Below are 11,875 nucleotides of genomic sequence, written 5' to 3' on the forward strand. Positions count from 1 at the left end.
GACCTGCGGAGTCAGAATCTCTAGGGGTGGAGCTAAGGAATCTGTTCCTTACTACCTTCCTCAGTCATTCTTTTTTTTTTCCTTCAGATAAAATGTACATGGCTGGGTGTGGTGACTCACACTGTAATCCCAGCACTTTGGGAGGCTGAGGCGGGCAGATCACTAGGTCAGGAGTTCGAAACCAGCCTGGCCAGCATGGTGAAACCCCATATGTACTAAAAATAGAAAAACTAGTCGGGCATGGTGGTGCATGCCTGTAATCTCAGCTACTCAGGAGGCTGAGGCAGGAGAATTGCTTGACCCCAGGAAGCAGAGGTTGCAGTGAGCTGGGATCATGCTGCTGCACTCCAGCCTGGCGACAGAGCAAGACTCTGTCTCAAAAAAAAAAAAAAAAAAAGGTACTTAACATGAGATACGTACCATTTTGACCATTTTAAAGTATACAATTCAGTGATTTTGAGAATATTGACAATGTTATACAACCATTACTGCTGTCTAATTTCAGAATATTTTCATGACACAGAAAAGGAAAGTGTACCTATTAAGCAGTCACTCCCCAATCCTCCCTTCCCCCAGCCTCTGTTAACTTCTAACGCTTTCTGTCTCTGTGAGTTTGCCTATTCTGGACAGTTCACATAATTGGAATCATATAACATGTGGCCTTTTTTGACTGACTTCTTTTACTTAGCTTGATGTTTTCAGATTTTATCCATGGAATAGGTCTCAGTGCTTCATCCTTTTTCATGGCTGAATAGTATTTCACGGTATGGATAGATCACATTTTGCTTATCCATTCATCAGCTGATGGACATTTGAATTGTTTCCACCTTTTGGCTATTATGAATAGCAGCTGTTAACATTTCTGTACAAGTTTTTGTTTGAATACCTGTTTTTATTTGTTGCCACAATGGAATTGCTGAGTCATAATTTTGTGTTTAACTTCTTAAGGAATTATCACAGTGGCTGCACCATTTTGTTTCAACGAGCAATGTATAAGGGATCCAGTTTCACTACAATCTTGCCAACTCTTGTTATTTTCCATTTGTTATTATTATATCCTTCCTAGTAGGTATGAAGTGGTGTCTCATTGTGGATTTTTTATTTTTTATTTTTTTGAGACAGAGTTTCTCTCTTGTTACCCAGCCTGGAGTGCAATGGCGCGATCTCAGCTCACCGCAACCTCCGCCTCCTGGGTTCAAGCAATTCTCCTGCCTCAGCCTCCTGAGTAGCTGGGATTACAGGCACGTGCCACCATACCCAGCTAATTTTTTGTATTTTTAGTAGAGACGGGGTTTCACCATGTTGACCAGGATGGTCTCGATCTCTCGACCTTGTTATCCACCCGCCTCGGCCTCCCAAAGTGCTGGGATTACAGGCTTGAGCCACTGCGCCCGGCCTCATTGTGGTTTTGATATGCATTTCTCTAATGACTAATGATGTTGAGTACCTTTTCATGCCTATTGGCCATTTGTATATGTACTTTGGAGAAACAGTTGTTCAGATCCTTTGCCTGTTTTTTAACTGAGTTGTCTTTTTGATCTTTACTTGTAAAAATTATCCAGATATAGATATAGATATATAGATTTTTTTTTTTTTTCTTCAAAATGGAGTCTTTCTTTGTCACCCAGGCTGGAGTGCCATGGCACCATCTTGGCTCACTGCAACCTCTGCCTCCTGATTTCAAGCGATTCTCCTTCCTCAGCCTCCTGAGCAGCTGGGATTACAGGCGCCTGCCACCACGCCCAGCTATTTCTTTGTATTTTTAGTAGTGATGGGGTTTCACCACATTGGCCAGGCTGGTCTCGAACTCCTGACTTCATGATCCACCCATCTCGGCCTTCCAAAGTGCTGGGATTAACAGGTGTGAGCCACCGCACCCGGCTGTTTTGGAGAATTTTTTTTTTATGGTTTTGTATGTATAAGATCATCTGCAAATAGAGTTAAGTTTTAGTTCATCCATTCCCACTTAGATCCCCTTTGTTACTTTTTCTTGCTTAATTGCTTTGAGTAAAACTTCCAATATATGTTGAATAAATGTGGCAAGAGTGTGTGTCTTGGCTGGGCTTCGTGGCTCGCACCTGTAATCCCAGCACTTTGAGAGGCCAAAGCAGATCATTTAAGGCCAGGAGTTCGAGACCAGCGTGGCCAACATGGCAAAACCCCGTCTCTACTAAAAATACAAAAATTATCTGGGTATGGTGGGGCATGCCTGTAATCCTAGCTGCTAGGTAGGCTGAGGCATGAGAATCGCTTGAACCCAGGAGACAGAGGTTGCAGTGAGCCGAGATTATGCCACTGCACTACAGCTTGGGCAACAGAGTGAGACTCCGTCTCAAAAAAAAAAAAAAAAAAGAAGAGGGTGTGTCCTTATTTTGTTCCTGTAAGGGGAAAGCTTTTAGTCTTTCATCTTTAAGTATCATGCTAGCTATGGGTTTTTTATAGAGGTTGAGGAAGTTCCCTCTATTCCTAGTTTACTTAGTGTTTGTTTTTTTTTTTTTATGAAAAGGTATTGGATTTTGTCAAATATTTTTTTCTGCATTGATTAATTTTTTTTTTTTTTTTTTTTTTTTGAGACGGAGTTTTGCTCTTGTTACCCAGGCTGGAGTGCAATGGCACGATCTCGGCTCACCGCAACCTCCGCCTCCTGGGTTCAGGCAATTCTCCTGCCTCAGCCTCCTGAGTAGCTGGGATTATAGGCACGCGCCACCATGCCCAGCTAATTTTTTGTATTTTTAGTAGAGACGGGGTTTCACCATGTTGACCAGGTTGGTCTCGATCTCTCGACCTTGTGATCCACCCGCCTCGGCCTCCCAAAGTGCTGGGATTACAGGCTTGAGCCACCGCGCCCGGCCTGCATTGATTAATTTTATATGGGTTTTTGTTTTGTTTTTGTTTTTGAGACAGAGTGTCACTATGTTGCCCAGGCTGGAGTGCAGTGAGTGATGTAATCTTGGCTCACTGCAACTTCTGCCTCCCAGGTTCAAGCAATTTTCCTGCCTCAGCCTCCCAAGTAGCTGGGATTACAGGCGTGTGCCACTACAGCTGGCTAATTTTTTATTTTACTAGAAGACAGGGTTTTGCCATGTTGGCCAGGCTGGTCTCGAACTCCTGGCCTCAAATGATCCACCCACCTCTGCCTCCCAAAGTGCTGGGATTACAAGCATGAGCCATGGTGCCCAGCTCAATTTTTTCTTTCATTTTATTCATATGTTATATTTGTGTATGGAACTACCTTGCATTCCTGGACTATATTTCACATGGTCATAGTGTATGATCCTTTTAACATGCTGTAGGATTTGGTTTGCAAGTATTTTATTGAGAACTTTTGCATCTGTATTCATAAAGGATGTTGATCTGTAGTTTTCTTGTGATGTCTTTCTTTGGTTTTAGTATTAGGGTAATAGTGGCCCCACAAAATGAGAAAGTTTTCTCTCCTCTTCTTTTTTTTGGGAAGAATTTGAGAAGGATTGGTGTTAATTCTTTAAAAGCTTGACAAAAATTCACCAGTGAAACAATCTGGCCCTGAGCTTTTCTTTGTTGGAAGTTTTTTTGGTTACAAATTCAGTCTTTTTTTTTTTTTTTTTTTTTTTTTTTTTTTTTTTTTTTTTTTTTTTTTGAGACAGAGTTTCGCTCTTGTTACCCAGGCTGGAGTGCAATGGCACGATCTCGGCTCACTGCAACCTCCGCCTCCTGGGTTCAGGCAATTCTCCTGCCTCAGCCTCCTGAGTAGCTTGGATTACAGGCACGTGCCACCATGCCCAGCTACTTTTTTTGTATTTTTTAGTAGAGACGGGGTTTCACCATGTTGACCAGGATGGTCTCGATCTCTTGACCTTGTGATCCACCCGCCTCGGCCTCCCAAAGTGCTGGGATTACAGGCTTGAGCCACCGCGCCCGGCCATACAAATTCAGTCTTTTTAGTTGTTATAGGTCTATTGAGATTTCCTGTTTCTTCTTGAGTCAGTTTTAGTAGTTTGGTCTTTCTAGGAATTTGTTCATTTCATGTAGTTTATCTAATTTCTTGCATATAATTGTTTATGGTATTCTTGTATCATCCATTTTGTTTTTGTAAGGTTGTTAGTAAAGTCCCCACTGTCATCCCTGACTTCAGTCATTTGAGTCGTTTTTTTCTTGGTTAGTCTAACAAACGTCAGTTTTGTTGATCTCTTCAAAGAACCAACTTTTAGTTTTATTAGTTCTGCTGTTCTCTTAGTCTCCATTTTGTTTATCTCCACATTAATCCTTATTTTTTCCTTGGTTCTGTTAGTCAGCTTTAGGTCTTGTTTGCTTTTTGTTTTCTTTGCTTCCTTCCTCCCTCCCTCTCTTCCTTTTTCTCTCTTTTTCTTTTTTTTTCCGATGGAGTTTAGCTCTTGTCACCCAGGCTGGAGTGTAATGGTGGAATCTCAACTTACTGCAACCTCCGCCTCCTGGATTCAAGCAGTTCTCCCACCTCAGCCTCCTAATAGCTGGGATCACAGGCACACACCACCACGCCCGGCTAAGTTTTGAATTTCAGTAGAGATGGGCTTTCGCCATGTTGGCCAGGTCTCAAACGCCCGACCTCAGGTGATCCGCCTGCCTCGGCCTTCCAAAGTGCTGAGATTACAGGTGTGAATCACTGCGCCTGGACTCTTTCTCTAGTTTCTTAAGGTGGAAGATTTGCTTATTGATTTGAGATCTTCCTTCTTTTGAGATGTAGGCCTTTATAGTTATAAATTTCCCTGAGAACTATACTTCATAAATTTTTATTTTATCCCACAAATTTCATAAATTGGAGTCTGTGTTTTTTTTTTTTTTGAGGCAAGGTCTTGCTCTGCCACCCAGGCTGGAGTGCAGTAGTGCAATCTTGGCATACTGCAACCTCTACCTCCTGGGTTCAAGCGATTCTCCTGTCTCAGCCTCCCAAGCAGCTGTGATTACAGGCATGTGCCACCACATCTGGGTAATTTTTTTTTGAGATGGAGTCTCGCACTGTCGCCCAGGCTGTAGTGCAGTGGTGTAATCTCAGCTCACTGCAATCTCCGCCTCCTGGGTTCAAGCAATTATCCTGCCTCAGCCTCCCAAGTAGCTGGGACTATAGGCATGCGAAACCACGCCCAGCTATTTTTTTTGTATTTTTAGTAGAGACAGGTTTTCACTATGTTGGCCGGGATGGTCTCAATCTGGCCTTGTGATCTGCCTGCCTCAGCCTCCCAAAGTACTGAGATTACAGGCGTGAATCAGCACACCCAGGCTTTTTTATTTTTTTGAGACAGAGTTTCACTCGGTCGCCCAGGCTGGAGTGCAATGGCACGATCTCGTCTCACTGCAACCTCCCAGGTTCAAGTGATTCTTCTACCTCAGCCTCCCAGACTCATGCCACCACGCCTGGCTAATTTTTTTTTTTAGTAGAGATGAGGTTTCATCGTGTTAGCCAGAATGGTCTCCCATCTCCTGACCTCATGATCTGCCTTCCTCACCCTTCCAAACTGCTGGGATTACAGGCATGAGCTACCATGTCCTGCTACCTGGGTAATTTTTGTATTTTTTTTTTTTTTTTTTTGAGACGGAGTTTTTACTCTTGTTACCCAGGCTGGAGTGCAATGGCGCGATCTCGGCTCACTGCAACCTCCGCCTCCTGGGTTCAGGCAATTCTCCTGACTCAGCCTCCTGAGTAGCTGGGATTACAGGCACGTGCCACCATGCCCAGCTAATGTTTTGTATTTTTAGTAGAGACGGGGTTTCACCTTGTTGACCAGGATGGTCTCGATCTCTTGACCTCGTGATCCACCTGCCTCGGCCTCCCAAAGTGCTGGGATTACAGGCTTGAGCCACCGCGCCCGGCAATTTTTGTATTTTTAGTAGAGATCAGGTTTTTCCATGTTGGCCAGGCTGGTCTCGAACTCCTGCCCTCCGGTGATCCACCTGCCTCGGCCTCCCAAAGTGCTGGGATTATAGGCATGAGCTGCTACGCTCGGCCAGAGTCTGTGGTATTTTTGTACATCTCATTGCATTTTCTAATTTCCCTTGTGATTTATTCTTTGACCCATTGGTTATTTAGGAGTATGTTAATTTCTACATATTTGTTAATTTTTAAATTTCCTTCTGTTACTAATTTTTGATTTCTTGTGGTCAGAGAAGATTCATTGTATGATTTCATTCTTCTTTATTTATTGAGTGTTCTTTTGTGGCCCAACACAGTCTATCGTGGAAAATGTTCCACATGCACTTGAGAATAATTCATATTCTGATGTACTACTGGATGGCATGCTTTATATATAGTTTAATTCTAGTGTCACTCAAGTCTTCTCTTTCCTTGCTGATCTTCTGATTTTTCTATCCATGATTGAAAGATGGCATATTGAGCTCCCCAACTATTGTGGTTTTTGTTTTGTTTTGTTTTGTTTTATTTTGTTTGAGACAGAGTCTCACTCTGTTGCCTAGGCTGGAATGCCATGGTGCAATCATGGCTCGCTACAGCCTCAACCTCCTGAGCTCAAGTGATCCTCCCACCTCAGCCTCCTGAGTATCTGGGATTATAGATGTCCCCTACCATAGCCAGCTACTTTGTTGTATTTTTGTAGAGACAGGGTTTTGCCATGTTAGCCAGGTTTGTCTCAGACTCCTGGACTCAAGAGATGCACCTGCGTCAGCTTCCCAAAGTGCTGGGATTACTGGCATGAGCCATTGTGCCTGGCCTATTATTGTTAAATTGTCCATTTCTCCCTTCAGTTCTGTCAGATTTTGCTTCATATATTTTGGAGCACTGTTGTTTGGTTTGTTTATAATTGTTATATCTTGATGAATCGACTGTTTTATGAGTATATAATGTTCTCCTTTTTCCTTGTCTCTTGTAACAGTTTTTAAATTAAACTCTATTTTGTATGATACTCATATAGGCACTCCAGCTTTCTTTTGATTATTGCTTGCACAGAATATTTTTCTATCCTTTTACTTGCAGCTTATTTGTGTTTTTATTTTATTTATTTATTTATTTATTTATTTATTTATTTTTTGAGACGGAGTTTCACTCTTGTTACCCAGGCTGGAGTGCAATGGCGTGATCTCGGCTCACCGCAACCTCCGCCTCCTGGGTTCAGGCAATTCTCCTGCCTCAGCCTCCTGAGTAGCTGGAATTACAGGCACGTGCCACCATGCCCAGCTAATTTTTTGTATTTTTAGTAGAGACGGGGTTTCACCATGTTGACCAGGATGGTCTCGATCTCTCGACCTTGTGATCCACCCACCTCGGCCTCCCAAAGTGCTGGGATTACAGGCTTGAGCCACCGCACCCGGCCCTTTATTTTATTTTTTAAAGACAGGCTCTTCTCACTCAGTCACCCAGGCTGGAGTGCAATGCTGCAGTCATAGCTTACTGTAGCTTTGGACTCCTGGGCTGATGGGATTGTCCCACCTCAGCCTCCCAAGTAGCTGGGACTACAGGCGAGCACCGTCATGCCCAACTAATTTTTTTTTTTTTTTTTTTTTGAGACGGAGTTTTGCTCTTGTTACCCAGGTTAGAGTGCAATGGTGCGATCTCGGCTCACTGCAACCTCCGCCTCCTGGGTTCAGGCAATTCTCCTGACTCAGCCTCCTGAGTAGCTGAGATTACAGGCACATGCCACCATGCCCAGCTAATTTTTTTTGTATTTTTAGTAGAGACGGGGTTTCACCATGTTGACCAGGATGGTCTCGATCTCTTGACCTCGTGATCCACCCGCCTCGGCCTCCCAAAGTGCTGGGATTACAGGCTTGAGCCACCATGCCTGGCCTTTTTTTTTTTTTTGAGACAGAGTCTCGCTCTGCCACTCAGGCTGAAGTACAGTGGCAGTATCTCAGCTCACTGCATCCTCCGCCTCCCAGGTTCAAGCAGTTCTCTGCCTCAGCCTCCTGAGTAGCTGGGACTATAGATGTGCACCACCATGCCTGGCTAATTTTTGTATTTTTAGTAGATATGGGGTTTCACTATATTGGCCCGGCTGGTCTCAAACTCTTGACCTCTTGATCTACCTGCCTCGGCCTCCCAAAGTGCTGAGATTACAGGTGTGAGCCACTGTGCCCAGCCTATGCCTAATTTCTTTTTTGCACTCCAGCAAATGGAAAATTTAAAAAATACTATTTGTGGCCGGGCGCGGTGGCTCAAGCCTGTAATCCCAGCATTTTGGGAGGCCGAGGTGGGTGGATCACGAGGTCAAAAGATTGAGACCATCCTGATCAATATGGTGAAACCCCGTCTCTACTAAAAATACAAAAAATTAGCTGGGCATGGTGGCGCGTGCCTGTAATCCCAGCTACTCAGGAGGCTGAGGAAGGAGAATTGCCTGAACCCAGGAGGCGGAGGTTGTGGTGAGCCGAGATCACGCCATTGCACTCCAGCCTGGGTAACAAGAGCGAAACTCTGTCTCAAAATAAAAAAAAAAAAAATGCTATTTGTGTCTTTTAATCTAAAGAGAGCCTCTTGTAGACAGCATACAGTGGATACTTAAAAAAAATTATTCTGACAATTTCTGCCTTTTAGTTAGAGAATTTAACTCATTTACATTTAATGTCATTGCTTCTAATTTGATTTCTTTTTTTTTTCTTTTTTTTTTTTTTTTTTTGAGATGGAGTCTCACTCTGTCACCCAGGCTGGAATACAGCAGTGGTGTTATCTCTGCTTACTGCAATCCTCCACTTCCTGGTTTCAAGTGATTCTCATGCCTCAGCCACCCAAGTTGCTGGGATTACAGGTGTGCACCACCATGCCTGGCTAATATTTGTATTTTTTGTAGAGATGGGGTTTTACCACGTTGACCAGGCTGGTCTCAAACTCCTGACCTCAAGTGATCTGCCCAACTGCACCTCCCAAAGTGCTGGGATTATAAACATGAGCCACCATGCCTGCCTTGTTTTTTATATGTCATATTTTTTTTGTCCCTGAATTCCTCCCTTACTGCTTTCTTGTCTGTTAAATAGATGTTTTCTAGTTTTATTTTGAGACAAGGTCTTGCTCTGTTGCCCAGGCTGGAGTGCAGTGGCACGACTATGGCTCACTGCAGTCTTGACCTCCTTAGCTTAAGTGATTCTCCTGCCTTAGCCTCCTGAGTAACTGAGACTACAGGCCATGCCCAGCTGATTGTTTTAAATTTGTTTTTGAGACAGGGTCTTGCTATGTTGCCCAGGCTGGTCTTGAACTCATGGCTTCAAGTGGTCTTCCTACCTCATGCTCCCAAGTGTTGGGATTATAGGCATGAGCCATTGTGCCCAGCTCCAGTGTACCATTTTATTTCTCTCTCTTTTCTTTTAAACATACTAACACCAACTGGAATCTCTTGGGTGTTTTGCTCTATTCTTTTGAGTTATTTTCTGAATTGTTATCCTTCTTCCACCTAGTTCAACCCCTCAGAATCACCAAACTTAAGGATATTAATGCTGGATCTTTTTGTAAAGACAGGAACCTTTCCGTAGTGTGAAAAATGACTCCCTGCTGTATTTGTCATAGTCTGAAATCAGATTGTCAAATGTTTTGTTTTCTAGGGGTGTGGTTCCTGTTGTAATGTAGTACACTCAGGTTAAAGATAAGCCAGAGATAGCCACACAGGAGAGAACTGCCAGAAACGAAGCCCTTCCTAGTGGCTTCAAGGGCAGTGGGTTTGGGTATGTACAGTGCTATGATGTTTCTTTTTCAGCTCATTCTTGGAATCCCAGAACAGGCCTTAAGTCTTCTCCACATGGCCATCGAGCCCATCTTGGCTGACGGGGCTATCCTGGACAAAGGCCGCGCCATGTTCTTAGTGGCCAAGTGCCAGGTGGCTTCAGCAGCATCCTATGATCAGCCGAAGAAAGCAGAAGGTAGGCAGCTGTACAGAGATTGTAAGGCAATGCTATTCCAGAAAGCTTTAAAAGTTTAGGACCCAGAAGAAGAAAATACATTAAATTTGGGACAGTATTTAAGTTCTTTTTTTTTTTTTTTTGAGACGGAGTTTCGCTCTTGTTACCCAGGCTGGAGTGCAATGGCGCGATCTCGGCTCACCGCAACCTCCGCCTCCTGGGTTCAGGCAATTCTCCTGCCTCAGCCTCCTGAGTAGCTGGGATTACAGGCACACGCCACTATGCCCAGCTAATCTTTTGTATTTTTAGTAGAGACGGGGTTTCACCATGTTGACCATGGTTGGTCTCGATCTCTCGACCTCGTGATCCACCCGCCTCGGCCTCCCAAAGTGCTGGGATTACAGGCTTGAGCCACCGCGCCCGGCCCAGTATTTAAGTTCTGAATGTTCACAAATATATGTTAAAATTTCATGCAGCATTTAAAGTGCTTTCACATGCGTGCTTGGCAGGAAGATTGAGGACAAGTGAATGATTATTTTAACCCTGTAGAGCCAAGTACCAGGCTAGAAGTCAGGACTTAAGGACTTCTTTTTTTTTGAGACAGAATCTCAGTGTCACCCAGGCTGGAATGTAGTGGTGCGATCTCAGCTCACTGCAACCTCCGCCTCCCAGGTTCAAGCAGTTCTCTTGCCTCAACCTCCTGAGTATTATAGGATTATAGGCACCCACCACCATGCCCAGCCAATTTTTGTATTTCTAGCAGAGATGAGGTTTCACCGTGTTGGTCAGGCTGGTCTTGAAATCCTGACATCAGGTGATCCACCCGCCTTGGCCTCCCAAAGTGCTGGGATTACAGGCATGAGCCACTGCACTTGGCCTTAAAGACCTTTTTGAAAACCTCACCCTAATGGTTTGTTTTTTTCTTTCTCAAAGAATAGAGAATATAAAAGCATCTTCTGGTACATGTTGAACAAATAAAACTAAATATCAAGTTTTGAAAACTAACTGTGGAACGTTGAGTTAAATGTGTGTTATTTTCTCCACTTTCCATCAGCTCTGGAGGCTGCCATTGAGAACCTCAATGAAGCCAAGAACTATTTTGCAAAGGTTGACTGCAAAGAGCGAATCAGGGACGTCCTTTACTTCCAGGCCAGACTCTACCACAGCCTGGGGAAGACCCAGGAGAGGAACCGGTGTGCGATGCTCTTCCGGCAGCTGCATCAGGAGCTGCCTGCTCATGGGGTACCCTTAATAAACCATCTCTAGAGAGGACATCCCTGCTGGGCTGCTGTGCAGAGTATAAGATTTTGGACTTGTTCATGTCCCCTCACTCCCTATAAATGATGTATTTTATCTTGTCAATAAACTGCATTCTGATTAGTTTGTCTTATTCTGTTGCTGGTAACTACGTGTTTGTTTTATTTCCCATTTCTTCCCTTTTGGTAGCAAAGGATGCCAACTTTTTGTTAATAAACAGGTATTTTGCCAACAAGTTAGTGCAAGCATCTCAGATTATGTTCCCTCTGGGCAAAATTGCCATATCTTTATTAGAAATTGTATACACTCCATCATTATGTAAATTCCTTTAGCACATATTCTCAGATAAGAGCTTCCGGGAATTGGTGGTCAGTGTAGGTATTATGAGGCTTGGACTTTCTTCTGAGGCCTCCCTGCCTTGTTGGACTGAATCAGGGCTTGCGGTGCCCATGGGTGCTCATGAGGAATTGCTGGTTCTTGACTGGGGATTAAGAAGGAAAAGGTTTTTTCATGGTTTTTGGACCAATGGCCAGAAACATTTTTCAGTCCCTTTCTAGATGTTGGCTCTCTTAAATACTCTGCGTGGATAAGTTTTTCTTTTTTTTTTTTTTTTCTATATTTAACCCTATAAAGGAGGGATAATGATAAATTAAGTCCAGGAATTTATCATGAGTTAGGTGACTGTAAATTAAGAAAAGGTCCAAAGCTCAGAGGTGTGAGATGCTATCACCAAATATACAGTGTATTATAATTTACATTTCTTTCTTTTTTTTTTTTTTTTTTTTGAGACGGAGTTTTTGCTTTTGTTACCCAGGCTGGAGTACAATGG

The 11,875-nt window shown here is 43.5% G+C and overlaps 1 protein-coding gene across 2 annotated transcripts in view; it reads left to right on the top strand.

The window, feature by feature from the left end:
- ANAPC5 (anaphase promoting complex subunit 5) overlaps positions 1-11,194 on the top strand; it is a 46,207-nt gene extending 35,013 nt beyond the window's left edge. For both annotated transcript variants that reach the window (XM_003932167.3, XM_010342792.3), the window contains exons 16-17: positions 9,648-9,810; positions 10,844-11,194. In XM_003932167.3, the coding sequence (XP_003932216.1) occupies positions 9,648-9,810; positions 10,844-11,055 (375 nt within the window). In that variant the 3' untranslated portion in view covers positions 11,056-11,194. The remainder of the gene's footprint in view (positions 1-9,647; positions 9,811-10,843) is intronic.
- Positions 11,195-11,875: the final 681 nt, after the last annotated feature.

Source organism: Saimiri boliviensis, chromosome 7 (assembly GCF_048565385.1).
Source record: "Saimiri boliviensis isolate mSaiBol1 chromosome 7, mSaiBol1.pri, whole genome shotgun sequence".
NCBI classification, from domain to species: domain Eukaryota; kingdom Metazoa; phylum Chordata; class Mammalia; order Primates; family Cebidae; genus Saimiri; species Saimiri boliviensis.